Source organism: Melanotaenia boesemani, chromosome 7, assembly GCF_017639745.1.
Source record: "Melanotaenia boesemani isolate fMelBoe1 chromosome 7, fMelBoe1.pri, whole genome shotgun sequence".
NCBI lineage: Eukaryota > Metazoa > Chordata > Actinopteri > Atheriniformes > Melanotaeniidae > Melanotaenia > Melanotaenia boesemani.
In genome coordinates, this window is record NC_055688.1 from 27,829,141 (window position 1) to 27,850,409 (window position 21,269).

Consider the following 21,269-nt stretch of genomic DNA (forward strand, 5'->3'; position numbering starts at 1 on the left):
TGAGCGTACGTCTCCATGGTGCCATCTTCTGGCCAAAAGTGGACATGGCAGGGTTGTGTTATAAAAGCATTTTATTCCAAGGCACACAATGTTCAGAAGAACTATGGAAGGTCAAACATGGACTGCACATATATCTGAAGCCCCGTGGACATTTTCACAAAGCATTGCACGCAAACATTCGATTGGTAAACTGGACTTTCTGCCTATTTGATCACGTAAAATAAAGTATGGCAATCTATGATAGTAATCTCAGTTAATATGTATAATGTGAATTTATTAAACAATCTACTTCAGTGTTTGATGCTCAGGAACTTGTTTGGCATTAGCATTAATCCTATTTAAAAAGCTGTGAAACTAATACATTTGCAACACTTAAAATCTTAGGAACAGTAACACCATCTTACCAACTGTAACTATAAACAGGACATGAATGCATTTACAGTTTGACATTTTTATAGCAAAAACTATTTGCAGCAGGTAAAGTAATCGAAGGACAATGTAGTCCATCAATGTAACAACTTCTGCTTAAATGCAAGAGTGAATAATGTTCACATTCAATGACCAAAGGTGCAGAAAGATCTTTTTTTTTTTTGTTAAATCATTGACCTTTGTTCGCACTATATGCACATTCAGTCCAATAACTTAAGTTTGGTGCTATCTTTGGAATGTGTTGGACTTTGCCGAGGTGGCATTTCGTATTGGCACTTGGGTAATCAACATCTACAGTTCAGTCCATTATGTTTAGCAAACAATAAGTTTGCTGCTTGTTACAAGGCTTCCTAGATCGAGTTTTAACTCTTTGCTAAATAATTACACATTTTGGGAAAATAATAATTGACATTTGGATTGGATTCAAGAATAAAATCTTCATATATTTTCACTTCTTCATATAGGATATAATGAAAAAAAGATAAATAATGACAATATAAATAGTGTGGAGTATAATTTCACAAAAGTGTATGTAATTTTCCTTTTAAGGAAAACTGGTAAAACAAACCTCTGCAGTGTCCGCTCTTACAAGGGGCACTGCTGTTTAAATGTCTTTGGATTGATGTTGAAGATTGTAAAGGGAAACATCTGCAGCAGCAGAGAGGATTAAAACTGCTTCCTTGGTGTGGACACCTGCTTCGAGGCTCTGAGGAGGCTTCATGCCGCTGAGCAGAGTGTCAAAGGGTTGGTCAGAGAGTGTCCCTGGAGGCAGTCGCCTCAACAAAGGACAGTCTGCAGCTGAAGTGCATGTGATCAGTTGGCTGAGCTAAAAGAGAACAACAGGCATATATATATAAGCTTTCTTCAAGTAAACGGTGCTGCCCTGAGGCACCTAGAGCAGATGGATGGGACCCTTTCATCTCAGCTTGGCCCAGCCTTGAATAAATGCAGTTACTGTCCATCTCAGAATACAAAAGTCTTCGCTGGAAATGTGAGCTCCGCACACTCAACAGAACTCCTCCTCACACAGTGCCTCCCCCACCAGTAGTGAGTGTTTGTCAGGCTCACTGAGCACTAAGCTGTTGAGTGAGTGCTTGTCAGAGCGCAGGGAGTTGATCGAGGCTCGGCTGTAGTTGACAATGCGATCCAGCAAGCTGAGTTTGGGGGAGGGACGACGCATTTCACCCATGCCAATGTGAACGCTGACATCAGACAGGCTGCCCTGCCTTCTGTTATTACCAAGCCTAGCCTCCAGCTTCTCAGCACTGGGCTTACTGTAACTACAAAAAGACAGAAGGAGAAAGTAAAGAATGACAAAAAGGCATTAATACACTAGAAAGGGGAACAACAACAAAACTTGAAATATTTCATTACCATTTTAGTAGAAGAGAGGACAAAACCACAGAGACGGAAGAGAGCGCCATTGCAGCAGATCCCATCCAGGGCTGTAACACCAGGCCGATGGGAAGGAATACACCTGTGAAAAAAAGAACCTCTTAATAACACAGTGCTTATACTTACCAGACTGCTGTCAATCTGGGATGTTATAATGATTAAAACTTGAAATATACGTCACTTTACCCACCGGCAGCAATAGGAATTCCAACCAGGTTGTAGATAAGAGCAAAAATAAAGTTGATCCTGATCCTTTTGACGGTCTTTTTAGAGAGATCAATACTACCAACAACATCCAGTAGGTCGTTCTGCACACAGAAGAGGAGCAATTTGATTATTATTACACTTAAAATGTATCTAAGTCACATTCAAAGTACATTCTCTCTTGCAAAATGTTGAATCATCTTAAGATAATGAGGAAGCAACTTTATTCAAGTTTTAGGAGTTAATGATGAAAACTGGTTTTATTTAAATTTATTTAACATTACACAATTATTGTTTGTTACACTTATATGTGAAGATACTGTCATCTTTTCTCATTTCTCTTTTTGTTCATCCTCATCCTCATCTAACAAAATGAGGCATCTTTGCTTTGAAGCTGTCATTCTAAACAATCATCACCTCAGTTGTGACACATGGCACAGCTGGGTCGAATATTTTTAAGATCTCTGTCAGGCAAGCGTGACAGTGTTCCTGACAACTTATGTATTTACCTTTATTTCAACACGACATCATCTGTCTTTAGTACTAAATAGACTTATCCGCATCTCTCCTCCTAATGCATTTTGGGAATTGAGGCATATTTCAAGAAGCCAGTGTCAGATCGTTTCTAGGTAACAGGCAGGAGGAGAAGGAGAGACGTGATGGCACATGATAGCATTGGTTTATCTGACTGTGTGATTCATCTGTGTCCCTGTAATAAACCAAGTCTGATGCTGTCCTGTTATGAAATAGTAATCTGAATTTACAAAAGGCCTTCAAATTGAAAACATTACCCTGATCAACACCACATCTGCTGCTTCTATGGCCACATCTGTCCCGGTTCCTATGGCGATGCCCACGTCAGCCATGGCCAGAGCAGGCGAGTCGTTAACGCCATCACCCACCATGGCAACTCTCTTTCCGGACTGCTGCAGCTGCTCCACTTTGGCCACTTTGTGGGATGGCAGCACCTCAGCAAAAACTTTCCTGATGCCCACCTGATGGAATACAACCAGAAGAAGGTAAGTTCAGAAACAGACTAAATATTTTCAAATATGGATTTCCATTTACAGTTGAGTAATATGAAAAGTTTTGGCTTATTTAAAGTTTGAAAGTAGATATTGGCGAGGTGTCTTAGTTGCATTGTTGTTTAATTTAAACAAAGGAACAGCCTGATCTTTTTATTTAATTTTTTTACAGCACTTTTTTTTTTTTTTACCTGAGCAGCAATGGCCCGAGCTGTCTTGCTATTGTCTCCAGTCATCAGGACAACTTCCAGGCCCATGTTGGTCAGGGTGTGGACGGCCAGCTCAGCCTCAGGTTTCACTGTGTCAGCTATAGCAATCATTGCACACAGCACATCTATGCACAAAAAAGCATTTTAACAATAAGCGTAACAATAAGAACTTGGCTTAAATTAATACATTTAATGTTGACCATAACTACCCACCATCTACAGCAACAAGTACAGCAGTGCGTCCCCTGCGTTCATGCTCCACCATGGCTTCATCAACACCTGGTTGGATTTGCAAACAGTTCCTTTTCATCCATTCCCTATTGCCAATCAGGACAACATAGGTGGCTGTCTGAACTAGACCTGTTCACAACAGACAGAACACATAAATGTTAAGAAATCACGGCTTAACTGGACCTGTAACAAGTTAGGATTTTACTTTCCTACTTACTTAATGGCTGTGGGTCCATGATGAGTGGATGGGAGCTAGTGGATATGCAGGTGTCGCTGATTTGAATGAGGACGCTGTTGCGCTGGTTGTTGTCATCACTGTCACTGTCAGCCTGCTTTAACAGATTCTCCGTGTTGCTTACCTGACATCGGATGCCACATCCAGGCACTGCCTGAAAGTCTGTGCATGTCCCAAGAGACTCTGTACCGAGCTCCTAGAAAGAAAGTAGTAACAGATTTATACAGTTGTGAAACATGTCAGTTGATTGGCACTTTTCGCTTTGTGTGTGGCATGACTCGGATGCAGAGACCGACCTGTTTGCAGTATTTAGTAATAGCTGCTCCCAGAGGGTGTTCACTGTTGTTTTCAGCTGTACCCACAATGGCCAAAAGGCGAGAGTGAGGCATCTTATTCCCCTCCACAACCATCTTGACTTGGACAACCTTAGGAGCACCATATGTGATAGTCCCAGTCTTGTCGAAAACCACTGACTGGACCTGCATGTATTAGAGGATTTTAATTACAAAATATCTGGTTGTTTGGCTGAATTTAGTTCTTTTTGTGAAACTTAATCACAGTAACATCTAAAATAAGCATGTTCTGTACACAAGAGCTGCAGTCCTGCAAGTTTAAGATATTTCCCTGAATCAGTACAACTGATTCAAATGAATGAGTCACTGAGCAGAACCTGATAAGCTGTTGGATCCATTTAATTAAAATCAGGTGTGTTAGAGCAGAAACATCTAAAACCTGCAGAACTGTGGCTCTTAAGGATCAAACTTGCCTACCCTAAATCTAGACTGATCTATTCCACAACATAACACACCACAACCATTCACAATAGTATCATCCCTACACACCTTGTGGGCCATCTCCAGGGGCTCCCCTCCCTTTATCAAGATGCCATTTTGGGCTCCAACACCTGTACCCACCATCACAGCTGTTGGGGTTGCTAAGCCAAGAGAACAGGGACAAGCTATGCATAACACCGTTATGGAGGCCTGGAAGGCAAATCGAATCACTGCCTCGGCTCTGGAAATGCTTTTGTCGTAACCCTGCAAGGAATAAAAAGAGACGTTTTCATTCTTCTTAGAATTAGCTACTTTCACCTTAAATAGTAGTGGTTAGTAAGATTACAGGGAATGACAAAGCTGTGACATTATGTGTTTCCCGTTTTCCTGTTATACTAAGAAACCTCGCAATGAAAGACATAAACACAGAGAAGAACTCACAGGAAAGTACATCTCCACAAGAGAGAAGTCCAAAAACCCAATGATGATCCAGGCGATCAGTGTGAGTAGAGATATGCCAACAATGAAGGGCACAAAGTAGCCACTGATCTTATCAGCATATTGCTGGATGGGTGCCTTGAAAAAAAAAAAGATGTGCAAATTTAGGACATACAGAATAGTTCTTTTGAAGCCAGTAGACAATAAAATGCTGATCACAAAGCACATGAATCACCTTTGAAGTCTGAGCCTCCTCCACGAGTTTAACAATCTGAGACAGTGTGGTGTCCATGCCGACATGAGTAGCACTGACGAGCAGAGAGCCATTCTGGTTTATGGACCCTGCAATCACTGAGCTCCCGGGCTTTTTTGTCACAGGCATGGCCTCACCTGGAATCACAAAACAATAATTAATCTGAAACAACAAGCAGAAAAGGCAAAAAAAAACAAAAAAAAACAAACAAAAAAAAAAAAAAAAAAAAACAAGATTGTCTCCCTACAAGCAAATACTGAAACATGAGCTCAAGTTATATCTAAAAGCTGGATGTGCAGGCCGGCTTGTCAATGTGGCTGCTGTGGTACCATTTTTAATTGTAGCGTACAAAAGAAAATCTACTTAACCAAATACACAACACAAATAAAGAAGTGTTAATTAAATTAAATGTTACAATTTTACACACACAAAAAAAGAAATAAACAACACATTATTGGCATCTTACATAACTTGACCACTCTGCTCCATTTACAAAATGCTAATTATTAAAGCCCATAATGGCTGTAGTTAACTGTATCAACACTGCTGTTGAAGGGCACCATTTAGGGCTAATGAAACTGAACACCAGAGTGCTTTTTTTAATTTATCATATCATCACTGCCAGTACTGATATAATTTATCAATTGTAACCAACCTGTGATGAGAGACTCATCAGCCATTGAATGTCCTTCGATTACCCTCCCATCGACTGGAAACTTCCCTCCAGGTACGACTTTCACCACATCACCTCTCTGCACCAGCTCAACATCCACCTGCTCCTCACTTGACCACACATGAGAAACAAATAATGGATGTGTTAGTATAAGATATGGGTCAAAGATGTACTGTATTGCAATTTGTGTCCTTTGGGTAAAAACAACTGTGATGAAAATTGAAAAAACTTTGCTTTCAATGTTGCCATGAAAGAAATTCTATTCTCACAATGGAAATGTAGTTGTTTACACGTCCTCTGTCATATGATGTATCTTTTGGTTTTAATGTTATTATATGTTGTAATATGATAAAAGAGTGAGCATATAAAAGATTTCTGTAACAGTCTAGGTGTGGGGAACAAAATGTACCTGATAACAGAATTGTCAAGGCCGAGAGTGACCACTGTGGCCTCAGTAGCTTGTAAAGACATCAGCTTTGACAATGCTTCAGATGTTTTGCTCTGCAAGGCGGCACAAGAAACACTTTACTCAACACAACACATGCAATCAAAGTGCTGGAAATTTAAAATGTAAACTTGAAATGTGACACATATCAATGAGCTAAACCTTAGCAATCTGTTCCAGCCAACGTCCCAGTGAGATGAAGACAAAAAGCATCGGAGGTGTGTCGAAGAAAGTTATAGGGTTGACTTTGGCTTTCTCCACCATTGCCACCATTAGGACAATGCATGAGTAGCTGAAAGCTATAGAGGTAGCCAGAACTATCAGCACATCCATGTTGGCAGACCTGTGTTTTAGTGCTTTGTAGGCTTGAATGTAAAAGTAGTGGCCACCGATAAACTACAAAGGAAAAACAAAGAAGATGAGAGTCACTGGGCCAAAGACATCTACGAAGCTCTACTTCTGTCAGAATTAATGTTTTTTTTTTTTAATACAAGCAATCAAAATGCCATAATAAAAAAATCCATATCATGCTTCCTATGAGTTCATTCCTGCAATTTACCTGAACGGGCACACAAAAAATGAAGGAGAGAAGGTTCATGATGGAGAGACCCGGACGCAGCTGTTTCTCCAGGAACATGGTGGAGTGGTAATGGTTGCGGTCCTCTAGCGTAGCATTGTGATAATGGGAAACATTCATCTGGTGGTCCATTATAATCATGTAGATCATCATGCCCATCACAGGCACACAGAAAATCAAGCTCACAAGGAAGGATTTTCTCCACCTTTGGATGTGAGGGAGACATTTGTGAGTTACAGACTGGAAACATGTAACTTGTGAATAGGTTTCATAGGGGAGGAAAGTAAATGCATGCACACAGTAATAAGGATTGCATAAAGCATCAAGCTTAAACAATGCATATGTCTGACAGAACAAGCCTGTTTAAACTTAAAAACATGCTTACCAGCATGCCTTTGTATAGTGTTTTAATAACAAAACACCAATAATCAAGTCATTCAGACTCTTTACAAGACACCACTCAAGTCATTCAGCACCGAATTGCAAAATATAGCTACATATATCAATCCCAAACAAGCATCCCCACTAAAAGTGACAGAGTGTTATCAGATCTTCGTTGTACTGGTGCTAATGGTCCGCACAGTATTGAGTTGCAACGATAAAAGGAACGAATCAGAAACATGAGGATGCCACTGACTTTCTACAAGCATTTTTTAGACAGAACTAAAATCAGAACAGTTTTCAAGACACATACAGTAGATATCACATTAAGTTTAAACCGACAAAGAAGCATAATCGTGTAAAAAAAGGAAAGTGCCACTCACTGTTGTATCTCCTTGCTGTGGTCTAGATGACTGGCAGTGCGGTCTCGCTTTACCAAAGATGCTTCAAATCCCAAGTTCTACAAAACAACAGACCGCTGATCAAATCTCAGGTATCTCTGATTTGTCAATGTAATGATTTCTCTAATCCACTAATCTGTATTATAATTATTTAGAGTAATAAAAGGACCATTAACAAAATGACTTAACAAAAGCAAAAACAAAAAAAAATAACCTCGAGCAGTACCTCAATCAGCTTAATAATGTCTCGTGGCCCTACAATTTCCGAGTCGTACTTAACATGTGCTTTGTTGGTTGCCAAGGCAACAGAGGCATATATAATTCCCTTTTCTTTCATTAGGTTGGACTCAATTTTGTGAACACAAGAGGCACATGTCATCCCCCTGACCTGAAAGAAGGTGAAAAGAAGCAGTCAATTAGCTATAGAGACAAAAATATATAAACATATGAAAATATGAAGCGAGGAACAAGCATGATTCATTCATGGAAAAGGTTGTTACTTGTATGCATATAGATTCCTAACTTGTAAGAGAATTTCATATTTATTTATTAGTTTTTATATTGTGGAAAAAAAAATAGCAGGGCTGCATGTATTTAGTTAACTTTACACACCGACTCACCACTAGCTCTAGATTTCCATCTGAGCCTTCATAGTTCTCCATGACGGAAGCAGTGAAGCCCAGCTCTTTTACACACTCAGCTATCTTCAAAGGGTCAATGACTTCAGGGTTATAGCGAACCTCTGCTTTGCTAGCCATTAGTGCTACCAGAACAGAGTAGATACCTGCACAAGAGTTCAGATTTTATTTTTAGGATCCGATAACAGCGAACAGACTGAGTAAATAAATAAAATCTTTAATATGAACAAACCAGGCTCATTTTTCAGGTTTCGCTCAATGTTTGACACACAGGAAGCACACGTCATTCCTCCAATCTGAATATAGCATTTAGAGTGTGTGTCTCCAGTGCATCCTGGGGAAGTTTCATTGTGAGAGTCAACGTCCAAATCCTTCCCTTGGAGATTACTTGGAGATTTTGACAAAATGGGTTCTGGCACAGGCAGCAGAGAATTGGTTTCTGTTAATAGAAAACACAGGTTACTTGCAAGATGCTGAGATATTTCTACCTTACAGTTAAAATACTTCCCATGGCTGTGCTGAGGCAACAAAAACTGCTTTTGTTAAACAGCTAGTTAAACAGCAAGTGATTCTACAATCAGAAGCAATTATCAGAAGAATTAAGCTGCTATGACCATTTTATCCGTACCTAATCTACCACAGAATCTAGCTTCTTACCAGGTAGGAATGCATCAAAGCCCATGTCATCTACAGCCTCCCTCAGCTCCTCAGGTGTGGTCAGAAGAGGATCATATTCAAAGACACCTTGGTGATCAGCCAGAGAGACTTTTGCCGACATTACCCCCTTCTTTTGGGAGATCATACCTTCAATGGACTGCACACAGGAGTTGCATGTCATGCCTTCAATGTGAATATTAACTACTGATGCCAGAGGCTGAGTAAAACAAGGCTGCGAAGCAGCGGGTTTGGCCTGTGCTGCTTTTGCATGCTGTGATGGTGATACACCAGGCACAGGTGATGTGGATACAGGACGGAGGGGGCAAGAGGAGTCCCATGGCTCAGTCTTAAAGTTTCCTGGAGGCAAAGCTTCAATGGCCTGCTGCAGTTGAGTTACTGTGATATTTAGAGGATCATAGCAGATAGAGGCCTTCTCCATCTCCAGAGACACTTCCACAGAGGAAACACCAGGCAGCATGGCGATATTGTCTTGAATGTTCACTACGCAGGAACGGCAGTGCATGCCTTTTACCCTGAGCGTGACAAGTGTAGTGTCTATGAAGATTTCTGTCTCCTCAGATGTCTCTTCTGATGGTGAAGAAACTATTGGTTTTTGAGAATCAACAAAACGTTCAATATCTCTGGAGGACAGCTGCAGGGGGCGAGGCTTGGATTTGACAAAAGCCTTGAACCCTGCCACAGCAATCTGGTCAATGATGGTCTGGACAGTGATGAGGTAAGGCAAGTAGACAACTGTTGCTTCCTTAGACTCTAAAACAACTGTGGAGAGAGAGAAAAAAACATAACACATCAAAGACCATCACTCACTTTACAACACAGGACATAATAAGCAACAACAGTAGTTATGTCTGAGTCATTATTCCTTTGGATTCAGTGTATTTAAGAAAAATAGATTTTAAAAATGTATCTACATTCTGTTTTTTTTTAAAGTTTACACCAAGAATTTTCTTTTTATTCTGCACGGAGGTTGCTTATGCCAAATGATTAGTCTAATGGTAACTTCTATAGCTTAGATATAATTGAAGGTTTTTGCCATTTTAATACCTAATGACATTAAAAAATATCAAATATTGCTTAGTAATGTCTAACTTCTTTTGTGCAACAGAATAAACTTTTATCAAATATATTTGATTACATTCATTTTAATCAAAGGAAATTATTTTTAGACCGTGCCATGGTGATTTTTTTAGTTAGTTTGCAAGTAAAAATACTACAAATAAAAACTAGCTGTGATGTAAACACAATCACACCTTTATACAGCAAGCATAATCCTGTATGTCTATGTGTCACTCCTTCCAACACTGGTGAAAGGATTTTATGAGTCACTGTCAAATCCCACTTTGCAATCTCTCAAAGGTGAACCTACACAGCCTGAATATGTGCAATGACATGACAGCAGTGAACTTTAAGACGTGCAATGCAGCAACTGTGTTACAACATCTCTTATAGCTCAGACAGTGCAGTTATATTTGACTACAAACTTGCAAACAGTTCAAGGACATCACCTTTGATCTTTTCAATCCCTTTCAGTTTTCCTATCTTCCCTTCAATAGTGGTTGTGCAAGAGTGACATGTCATTCCTTCGATTCGTAACTTCAGAAGTGCTACCCCGCCTCCCACAGTGTCAGATGGAGACAAATTTAGGCCTCTTTGCAAAGGACTGCTGGGAGTTTGGGTTTCCAGTGGCGTTACACTCTCCACTACCTCGTTAAATTGCTGTGTGGAAGTCAGGGCTGGAACAAAAGTTACAGTGAAACCCATCTGTGGTAGGTTCTCTCGGACATCCAGCACTCCCCGAATACGCAACAGCTTCTCCAAAGCTTCTTGTTGGGCTGCAGGTGTCAGACCTGAGGTGGGGATGAGCTGGGTATCTGTAGAGACTGGTGTGGCTGTGCTGCTGTCTGGCACATTTGATTCAAAGCCCATGTCCTCGATGGCCCCTGACAAAGACTCCGGGCTCTGTTGATTGTGGTCAAATATGATGGTGGCATTCTTATCCTCTAAAGACACCTATAAAATGAGAGCGAAGTTAAAAATTTAAGCAAACACAATGTAAAGATCAAGCCAAGCTAAATTAAATCAGAAATCAATATTAACATTTAAGCGGAGCCTTTGATTCTACTAATGATCAAGCAACAAACCCCATTAAATAAAGATACAGCAGGTAGCTTGTCAGCTTCAAAAATGACAATGAGTCCTTAATACTGGTCTGTTTGTCTTTGGTGAAGTTCGAAATTCAGTTGATTATTCTCATAAACATGCTTACAACGGACTTATTGTGAAGTTAGCACAGATATTATTAAAACAATGTTCAAAAGAAATGGTTATAGCCACATGTGACTATACCAGCTAGCTCATATTTTATTTAAATTTTAATAGCATTTTACTGCCTTACTGCAAAGCTGTGTCATAGCCTTGGTAAGCTTCTAGCATGTTCTGTCAGCATGATGACCCTTAGCTTCCCCTCTTGAGCAAGAAAAAACATGTGACACACTGAAGGCATCACCTGACTTTGCCATAAGTTTAAAAAAAAAAATCACACACGATGGAGGAGTTAAGTAGTGAGAAAGTTTGTAGCTGCCTGTAGGATTAACTTTCTCTCTCTCTCTCTTTGTTTGTTTTTTTTTTTTTTTGGAGAATTAAAAGACAAAGAAGGAAACAATGAGCGCTCTACCAAGAAGGAAAAAACAAAACAATTCACTCACTGCACATCATTTCCACACAGACTGACAAAATTATCCAGTTAGTAAATTCTTTTAAGATACATTTCTTGTAAGGGGGAACGAATATATCGACCTGCTGTCACAGTCCTGCAAAGGGCAGAGCACTATCTGGAACAAACTATTACATTATCTTCCCATTTAGCCTCAGCCTGAGGGGTAAACACACAATAAGGAAAACAGCAGACCACTGCTGTTGCAATTAAACCTTCTCTCATGGCTACATTGATGTAACTTAGCAGTAAATCACACTAACTAGGCCTGAGGGAGTATGACTACAAGATCAATCGAACTTTACGATTGGCAGAAACATTTTGTTAATATAATAAAGTAAATGTACATCTGTCTTGACAACATGACTCAAAATTGACCATTTTGAAATCCAGTCTACCCTGCCACCACACTGAAGACAGTCCTTTCAGATCCTGTTCTTAAAGTGGAAGTGCAAAGCAAGAAATTTTAAGTCACCAAAAAAGAAAAATAGAACAAAAACTGTAGGATGACAGTGAATATTTGAATAATATGTTTGGCTACATTTACCTTAATATGAATTACACCATGGAGAGACCCAATCTGCCGCTCTATGGACTGGACACAGGAGCCGCATGTCATACCCTCCACTTTGAGGGAAATTGAGCACAGATTGATTGTCATGACTGCTTCCTAAACGCACAAAAGGAGAGCGTAGATCAAACTTTATAACAATAACAGTGAAAAAATAAAATCAGAGCTAATGTTGGCAAAACAGGTCTTCTCTTGAGTTATGGGAAAACAAAAAAATAAACAAAAAATACAATGCTATTGTAAGGTTTAAACATGATGGGGAAAATCATATAAATAACAAACAATTAAATATTTATCTTTAAACATCTATAGACAAACATGCCCAATTCCTGCAACCTTTACATTAATTTGACAAGGATTTTTCTTCTTCTTGTCCATTTCTTTCAGCAAATAATTTTGGTTATTTGATCCTTAATGCTAACATTAAAGCTTGAAATTATGAAATTTGATTAGCTTTAACACAACAATCTGTGTGTTATCTGCACAACAAAAAATGCAGAGATAACAGATAGACAAAACATTATTTTTGTTAATGAATCATGGCTGGATGCCAACCCAGCTGTCTCTTTACTATGAGCTCATTGTTTACCTAAAATATGCTGTCAGTCTCCCTTGAAGTTCAAGTGCCACTTTTAACACCATTGCAGAGCAGGTTTTCAGTATTAGTCACATGAACAGAAGCCATCTTGTTTTAAATGGAGTCATTTAAAACTAAACTGTTGTATTTAGGGTCAAACACTGCAACGATCTGACACCTGCTCACATCTGAAAAGACTGATATGAAAAGAAGAAAAAAAAAAAACCCCAGAAAGACCTGGGTGAAGATTAAAGACATCACATAAAACACTAACAAATAGACAGCAGTTCAGTGACTTTTAATATAACACTGCAAAGGTGAGTAGACGTGCTTACTTTTTAGGGCAAGTCATGCAATATATATGTTTAGCCGAAGCCATTAGAAAATGTACTTGCTATGTTCCCCCCCCCCCCCCCCCCCCCCCTTCTTCTTCTTCTTTCTATGTGAGTAAATTGTGCAAACTCATGTATCTACGTTCGCACATTGATTACAGAAAGCTGCATAAGCTCATACTCATCTATCAAGGGTGCTTCTTCTACAACTGTTTTATTACTTATTTGGCAGTCGCAACAAAACAAAGCTGAATTAACATAGCAAAAAGTTAAACTAATGGTGGCATTTGCTTTAAATGTTAGCTGTCCCTCACTTGTAGATATTCTAGAAAAAAAAAAAAAAAAAAACAGAACATTCGTAAAGTGAGTTGAAATTTCCACTTTACAGCTTTAGTTAACGTTACAGACCAAGCACACTGCTTGTTAAATAAATATTATATGAAAATTGATTTAAAAATTATAATCTTACCTTACTTGTGAATTTGAAGCAATCAGTTAGCTACAGGCTATAGACGTTGGCTGTGAGATTGCGTGGCTAACCTAAGCTAGGAAGGTAGTTTGCATCCTTTAATTACATTGCCCTAAGATATACTCGATCAAGCTGCTAAGAGGGGACATCGTCCCATATGTGCGTGAAAAGTAACAACACTGAATAAAGATTGTTTTTTTTTCCCTGCTTTCACTCAAATGTTTTTTGTTTCTTTTTATCAAGCTGACGTGACTGGCGAATGCACTCTGGTGCGTCGGTGCCAAGGGGTGGAGCCGCAGCTGAGAAACCGATAATTCTACCCCTAATTTACCTTAAAGGCAACCTTTTCTTCATACAATGCCAAGCTATTGCATTAACTATATTCTATATAGACTATATTCAAATATGTTTAGACTTTACTTTATAGATTAGACATTTACAGTGGCAGATTTGACACTTGTTTGTCAAGGGCATAGTTTGTGTGTTGTTTTGTGCGTATGTGTGAGCCTACCAGACAAAGCCCAGGGACAATAATGCTGCATTAAGGTCGTTTTTAAACAGTTCTCGTTCTCCCTGTCTTGCCCTCTTCTCTGTAATATACACCTAACATCACCGTTCAGAAATATATAACCACAACTACATAATGCAGTCTGAGAAACAAAGGGCCTCACATTGTCCCAGCTTAAAAGGCCCCTATTTGGAGAAGGTTAATAAAGGTCTTATGTAACATCTTAAGTTTCCTCAAACCTATTTTTCGAATTTCAGGTGAAAATGCCACAGAAATAGTGCTATCTGTAATTCGTTCCGTTTAACAGTGCTGTAAACTCATACCGGTGAAGTGCCTGTAACTTTAAATCTGACGGAACCCTCTACTGACCACGCCCCTTTCAGGAACAGTTCGCAGACTAGGAGAGTCGTCACTGGGAACAGCACTGGATGCTTTGTATTATTGAAGGGACACATCTAGAAAATTTTAATTACTTGTCACCAGCATTTTCAATACAGGGCAAGTCTACTGTTCGGAGCACATGAGCTGGTGGTATAATAATGTCACTTAACTTTTATTTCACTGTGGGACTCATCTGTTGCCAGAAAACGTGTTAAACACTGAATTTCCATCCACACGCAAAACAAAATGCAAATGAATATGCCATTTGATAGTGAACACTGAGAATATTCTATATAAAGTGTGAACACATTTAAATATTTTAAGGGGACCATTTTTAACTTTTTAAAGTACATTTTCCTTCTCTGTGTCAACTGCAGTACATTTTTTTAGCTTTAGTGCTCCAAACTGATGACTGCAAATGTTTTGTGCTTGAAGTAATACACAAGCTCAACTCATCTTTATTTATATAACACTTTATCAAGCACATAAGAGCAACCCAAAATGCATCACAAAATAAAAGCGATATAAGAATGTAACAATAAAATAAAACAAATAAAAATATTAGTTCAATAAAACAATGAAAACAATTAGATTAAACAATAACAATAACAACAACAATAATAATAACAATAATAATGATTTGATTTGACAAATAAGCACATTATGCTAATACAGGATAATAAAATAGATCATGATAAAAGCAAGGATACATGAGATCAAAACTATTAGAAAGGCCAGTAGACATAGGTTGGAGGAAAGCTCTCTCAAAAGATGTGTTTTCAGCCTGACATCAAAACTCAAGACAGTTTCTATGTCCTGCACACAAACCAGCAGCTGGTTTCATAAAAGAGGCGTCTGAAAACGGCTTTGTTTGTGTGTGTATGCATGTGCATGTGACTGTGTGAAAGAGACTATAATGAGTGTGTTTGTAAATTGCTATGTTGTCTAGTTAGGTGTGTGAAGGCTTATTTTATTTTAATATACATTAATATTATGCATGGAGATAGATAGATAGATAGATAGATAGATAGATAGATAGATAGATAGATAGATAGATAGATAGATAGATAGATAGATAGATAGATAGATAGATAGATAGAATATTAGCTTAATAAAACAGTGAAAACATTTGAGAATGACAAGAATAAAATCACATTAAAATAATAAAGGATACTAAAACAGCTCATAATAAAAGCAAGGATACATGAGATCAGAACTACCAGAAAGGCCAAAAGACATAGATTAGAGGAAAGTTCTCTCACATAGATGTGTTTTAAGTCTGACTTTAAAACTTGAGAATTTCATTGCCTTGCACAGAACTTAGCTGAGAGGGAAACTGGATACTATTTTAAGTTTGGTAAATGAGATGTCTAAAGAGAAAGAGTAATCACTCAATAATATCTAAAATCCATCTGCTTTAATTTATGATTCATTCCAACTGTGTAAGCTCACCAGATTCAAGATTTCAAATGTCATCAACAACTTGTCAGAGTTGATTTACAAATAAATTATTTACGTGTTATGGTGTAAATAAAGAATCAAGCATTAATTATTACAACCAACAATCTTTAATGTCTTGCATCCATATAGTTTGAATCTATTTTACACGATCACTCCCACACCGATGGACACACTCTGACACACTGACCTACTTTCTCAACAGGTCTACTCGTGCACAAACCAACTTCTGCTCACTGCTCACGGATCAGGACAACAGCTTTAGTGGTACACTTCACTAACTACACACACAGGTGTAAAAATCACTCAAAGACTGGGTCATTTTTCTTTATGAGAGCAAATATAAACACGCTTGCTTGCTGTTGATGTGCATTTACTGATATCATCTTATGCGTGTATGATAGTCCGAGAAGCAAATCCATGTTTTCCTGAGCTCACGTGTACAGCTGCTCTGCAGCGCTCGTCAAGCTGTCGCTAAAGCGAAAAGGGCTTATTATGGGAGCTGCTCCTGCTGTCCTATATCAGCTCTAGCCAGCCCTTCTTCAGTCATCTCCGGCCATGGCTCCAAGTGAACGCTGCTTTCTCAACCCGCAGGGCACACACTCGAGGGATAGCTGTTTTTAATCCAGTTTCATGTAAGTTATTCGGAGTTTTATGGCTTTTTAGATTTTGTTCAATTTTATGCAGTTATCAAACCACTTGAGAAAAAAACTATATAACCTTGCTTTGGTGTGGACAGCTGTGAAAGTCGACACAAGTGTTTTCTTGTAAAATCAACACCCTTTATGATGCGCGATATACATGAACTAAAGAATAGTAATGACTTATGTCAGTCATGGATCTCCACTATGATAATCCAAAGCTGTAATTAACCCTAAAAGTGATGTAAATTGTTATTTTTAGACTCTGCAGATATAGCAGTGACACATACTGTTGGATCTTGTAGTTGAAGGAGCCTCAGAGAAATTTTGCTCTGTGGGAAGTGATGACCATAAAATGAGACTTTGTTTTGACCTTCTTAAAGACAGAGATGATTCTTAAATATTCACATGCAGCTACCACATGTCGTGAAAAAAGATCTCCTAGTTATGAACCTACGGAGTTAAGAGAGATCTTTGACCGGTGCTTTATTCTCACCTGTGGATTACAATGTTTGCAGGCAGTGAAAGCAGGTTTAATTCTCCAAGGCTGCATTAGCAGCAATGTGAAGTGTTTTGAGAAATTTTTGGGTAAGTTTTTACTCTTATTACTCTCCATTTTACAGCACTTCTAGCTTATAGATCTGTCAGATCATCATTTGTTTTTGTTTAAATGAAAGATAGATGGAGAATCTTTATACTGCAAGTTTTGTTTACTATATACTAAGGACTCTTAATTAACAGAACAATTAAGGTGCAGGCAAAGCAGCTCATTTAGGACAACAACTATGTCCTCAACAATGACAAATTCTCTAATAATTCTGCAGCAACAAGCATTGTGTTTGCAAACCTGAAGTTTAAATAGGTCCAACCAGGCTCTGTGCCATGGGTCGGTTGCATTATGAAGCAGTTAAAACCAACATAATCTTGCTTCAATCTGCCATTGACTTGTAAACAAAGGTGATAACAGTGTGAAAAATAAGATAAAAACTGAATTTTCCCTCTCTGCACATCAGTAATGCAAAAGTTCAATAAATCTTCATGCTGAAAGGACCCATTCTTAAAAAGATGCCAAAATGATAAAAGGTCAAAACAAATGTAAAAAGCTACATTTTGAAAAATAATTTTATGCAAGTTGATAAAACTTTGAACAACACATTTTGAGGCCTGAGGTTTTTATCCTTAGATTAGTTGTAGGAGATATTCGGAAGCAGTGATTGTATTTGCTTTGAGTCACAATCTCAAAGTTTACATTGTACCGGAAGGCAGGGATTGTAACAGGATATCTACTAAAAACTGATTAAATGTGGCATTGATCTTTTTGTACTCATTCAAATTCTTATGTTTCCACAGTGGGGTAATTTGATTCAGAATGAAACGAGGAAGGTCAGGTCTGAAATCCAAGTCCCACACCTTCCTCTCCCATGAAGAACCAGCTAAGAAGCAGAAATGGCTGATGTCCAGGTTCTCATCTCCGACACAGGACTGGGGTAACCTGCCCCACCACGTTGTCCTGCAGATCTTCCAGAATTTGTCTCTGGTTGACCGGGCCCGGGCCTCGTCTGTGTGTCGGTGCTGGAATGACGTGTTTCACACGCCTGATCTCTGGAGGCGGTTTGAGTTTGAGCTCAATCAGCCAGCCACTTCTTACCTCCGCTCCACTCACCCAGACCTCATTCAGCAGATCATCAAAAAGCATGCCCAACACCTGCAGTATGTTAGCTTCAAAGTAAGAACCTTCCCTACGTCTGCCCATTTCTTCTGCTCTTACATTTCCTCTGTTTTCATCCATCCTTTCCATAATTTTTACAACACTGCTGTAAAAAATAAAAAAACAAAATATGCCCTCTTTTCTCCAAACCATCTGCTGTATCATGACACCCTCAGCTGTTTTGGCATTAGTGGGCTGAATAAGCTGAGATGAGTTTTACACCTTAGTCTTTCCATTCCTCATTTTCATGTGTTTATCTGTCATTTTTTTACCTAAATGGTGAATCATTGCGGGTGAATCAGGTGGACAGCTGTACAGAATCTGCAGAGGCAGCTTGTGACATTCTCTCCCAGCTGGTGAACTGTACCATCAAAACCTTGGGGCTGATTTCTACAGCACGGCCAAGCTTCATGGACGTGTCTCAGGTGAGCCTGTGTTTCTCATCTGTTTGAACATCAAGTTGAGGTTTCCACCTTACCTCCCTCCTCCATGAGAAGGTGTTAATGTATCCTCATGTACAACTTTCTGAGCAAAATAGCAAAAAAGTCCTGGTTTAAACACTGTTTTCCCCTCCTCAGGCCCACTTTGTGTCAGCGCTGACAGTGGTGTTTGTGAACTCTAAGTCCCTGTCCTCTATTAAGATTGATGACACCCCAGTGGATGATCCATCCCTGAAGGTTTTGGTGGCAAATAACAGTGACACCCTTAAGTTGTTGAAGATGAGCAGCTGTCCCCACGTCTCCCCAGCAGGTCAGAACTTTATATATATATATATATATATATGTATGTATATATATATATATATATATATATATAAGTATATATATATATAATGTATATATGTGTGTGTGTGTATACAGTGATTTGTAAGGTTTAGATGTTCTTATCTTTCTTTCTTTAGGTATCCTATGTGTGGCAGATCAGTGCCATGGCCTCAGGGAACTAGCACTGAACTATCATCTCCTCAGTGATGAGCTCCTTCTTGCCCTTTCCTCTGAAAAACACGTCCACTTGGAACATCTGCGCATTGATGTGGTAAGCGAAAACCCTGGCCAGACTCACTTTCACACCATCAAGAGGAGCAGCTGGGAGGCTTTGGTTCAGCACTCCCCTAAGGTCAACATCGTCATGTATTTTTTTCTCTATGAGGAGGAGTTTGAACCCTTTTTCTGTGAGGAGACCCCAGTTACCCACTTGTACTTTGGTCGGGCAGTTAGCAAGGAGATGTTGGGTCGCATCGGACTGAACTGCCCTCGCCTGGTGGAGCTGGTGGTGTGCGCCAATGGTCTTGAGCCACTGGACGAGGAGCTGTTTCGCATTGCAGAGCGTTGCAAAAGCTTGACCGCCATCGGGCTGGGTGAGTGTGAGGTGACCTGCAGTGGCTTTGTGGAGTTTGTGAAGATGTGTGGGGGCAGGTTGACTCAGCTGTCCATCATGGAGGAGGTGCTAATCCCAGACAGCAGCTACAACATGGAGCAGATTCACAGTGAAGTGTCGAAGCACCTGGGACGCATGTGGTTCCCTGATATGATGCCGACCTGGTAGATTGAAACGATTCCAGAGTGGAGGGCTGTTTATAAGTGCTCGACCTCTTTGGACACTGAACAAGCATTACAAGAGTAAGGCCTGTTCAATTTGACATTTTAGCAATTGTTGTTGGTCTTCTTAGTGGAAGAGGGATGACTTCTGAGCACCAGTATTGTTTTTCTTCTCTGAAAATGTTTTGCCTTGTGAAAAAACTGACAGATTTTCTTCTACCGTGCATCTGCTTGCCCTTTGTGCGCTGATATTGCAATGTGAATATTTGTATGTCGGCTAGATTCTTTCAGTCAGTGAATGTTGAACTAATTTTTCTGTCAAAGGAAGGTTTCAGCCACCTGTGAAGAGTGTGGGTCTGCCATCTGCTGGTTGTTGATTTTAAGTGAATCACAGTTCAGCAAACGTGTTTCTTGAGAATAATTTAATATTCTGCTACTAAAGTTTTGGCTTAAGTTATCAGTTTTCCCAGCATACATCACACCTGGATTCAAGCCAAGAGCGATTTGCATAATTTTAGCAGTGGAGAACAAGAGTTTCCAGTTGGAGGAGAGGAGTCACACCTTTATGGGAAACACAATGGGTCTTTTGTGCTCTTCTTGACTCCGTGTTTTAGCTTTTGTGAGAATTTTAAATATTTCAGCCTGTGCTGCAACATTTTAGTTGCATATTTCAGTATCAGTTAAGCTCAAAGATTTTGTTTAAAGGCTTCAAACTGACATGTAGAGTAGGAACTCAGCGAGATGTCTAAAAGTGTTGACATCTTCTTGTACTTAAACTTGAAACCAGACTCACTGCTCTTGTTTTCTCACTGCTGGTGTTATGTCCCTTCTCTTTTTTACACTTAATGTTATAATATGTTTGAAGTTGGTAAGAATTCATTTTTGCTGTATCGCAGTGATATTAGCACAATCAAATTCAATTTAAATCTGTGGAATAATTAATATCACCTGAACATATTTATATAAAAACAATGTTAAAATAATTAAAATATATATATATATTTTTTTAGAGCTCAGATAATATATTGAAATCTCTTTTGTATTAAAGCACTTAGACAAAAGTTTGCCATATTTAAGATGGGGAATTTGTGCTGTACAGCTGATACTGATTTACTGATATTTATCTTTGTTAGCAAAAGGATACAAATTTACCATGCAAAACATTTGTTATTACAAGCTTATGCATCATACTGTATGATACATTAGCAGTAAATATTTGTTTTGTTTGTCAGTTTAAATCAAACTACTTATTACACATTATGTTTATGTTTTTCATGTTCAGCCATTACGAGCTAGGTTTGCTTCTTTGAAGCCACTGTTTCTTTTACATATGCTGTATTTAATTCTTTATTTCAAAAAAGGAGGGAAAATGGTCTTTATATGTATTT

The 21,269-nt window shown here is 38.9% G+C and overlaps 2 protein-coding genes across 6 annotated transcripts; one reads left to right on the plus strand and one right to left on the minus strand.

Moving 5' to 3' along the window:
- Nucleotides 1-53: 53 nt before the first annotated feature.
- atp7a (ATPase copper transporting alpha) lies at nucleotides 54-13,929 on the minus strand. Of its 2 annotated transcripts, none has more exons than XM_041989515.1 (23): nucleotides 13,653-13,929; nucleotides 12,246-12,368; nucleotides 10,491-10,995; nucleotides 8,965-9,744; nucleotides 8,540-8,746; nucleotides 8,290-8,453; nucleotides 7,896-8,057; nucleotides 7,652-7,728; nucleotides 6,870-7,092; nucleotides 6,473-6,706; nucleotides 6,275-6,366; nucleotides 5,848-5,975; nucleotides 5,175-5,329; nucleotides 4,943-5,077; nucleotides 4,571-4,765; nucleotides 4,025-4,207; nucleotides 3,711-3,924; nucleotides 3,476-3,622; nucleotides 3,245-3,387; nucleotides 2,820-3,023; nucleotides 2,015-2,132; nucleotides 1,804-1,906; nucleotides 54-1,709 (listed from the first exon to the last, which is right to left on the minus strand). In XM_041989515.1, the coding sequence occupies exons 2-23, from the start codon at nucleotides 12,357-12,359 to the stop codon at nucleotides 1,436-1,438; spliced, it is 4,557 nt and encodes a 1,518-aa protein (XP_041845449.1). In that variant the 5' UTR covers nucleotides 12,360-12,368; nucleotides 13,653-13,929; the 3' UTR covers nucleotides 54-1,435. The 2 variants fall into 2 exon arrangements, with proteins under 2 accessions (XP_041845449.1, XP_041845448.1); XM_041989514.1 differs by having other exon boundaries at nucleotides 13,648-13,929.
- Nucleotides 13,930-16,200: 2,271 nt separating this feature from the next.
- Nucleotides 16,201-21,265, plus strand: fbxl3l (F-box and leucine-rich repeat protein 3, like). Of its 4 annotated transcripts, none has more exons than XM_041990980.1 (7): nucleotides 16,201-16,629; nucleotides 17,154-17,223; nucleotides 17,986-18,361; nucleotides 18,646-18,768; nucleotides 18,922-19,093; nucleotides 19,245-19,378; nucleotides 19,493-21,265. In XM_041990980.1, exons 3-7 carry the CDS (start codon nucleotides 18,005-18,007, stop codon nucleotides 19,886-19,888), a joined length of 1,182 nt encoding a protein of 393 aa, XP_041846914.1. In that variant the 5' UTR covers nucleotides 16,201-16,629; nucleotides 17,154-17,223; nucleotides 17,986-18,004; the 3' UTR covers nucleotides 19,889-21,265. The 4 variants fall into 4 exon arrangements, with proteins under 4 accessions (XP_041846914.1, XP_041846915.1, XP_041846911.1 ...); XM_041990981.1 differs by having other exon boundaries at nucleotides 19,496-21,265; XM_041990977.1 differs by having other exon boundaries at nucleotides 19,245-21,265.
- Nucleotides 21,266-21,269: the final 4 nt, after the last annotated feature.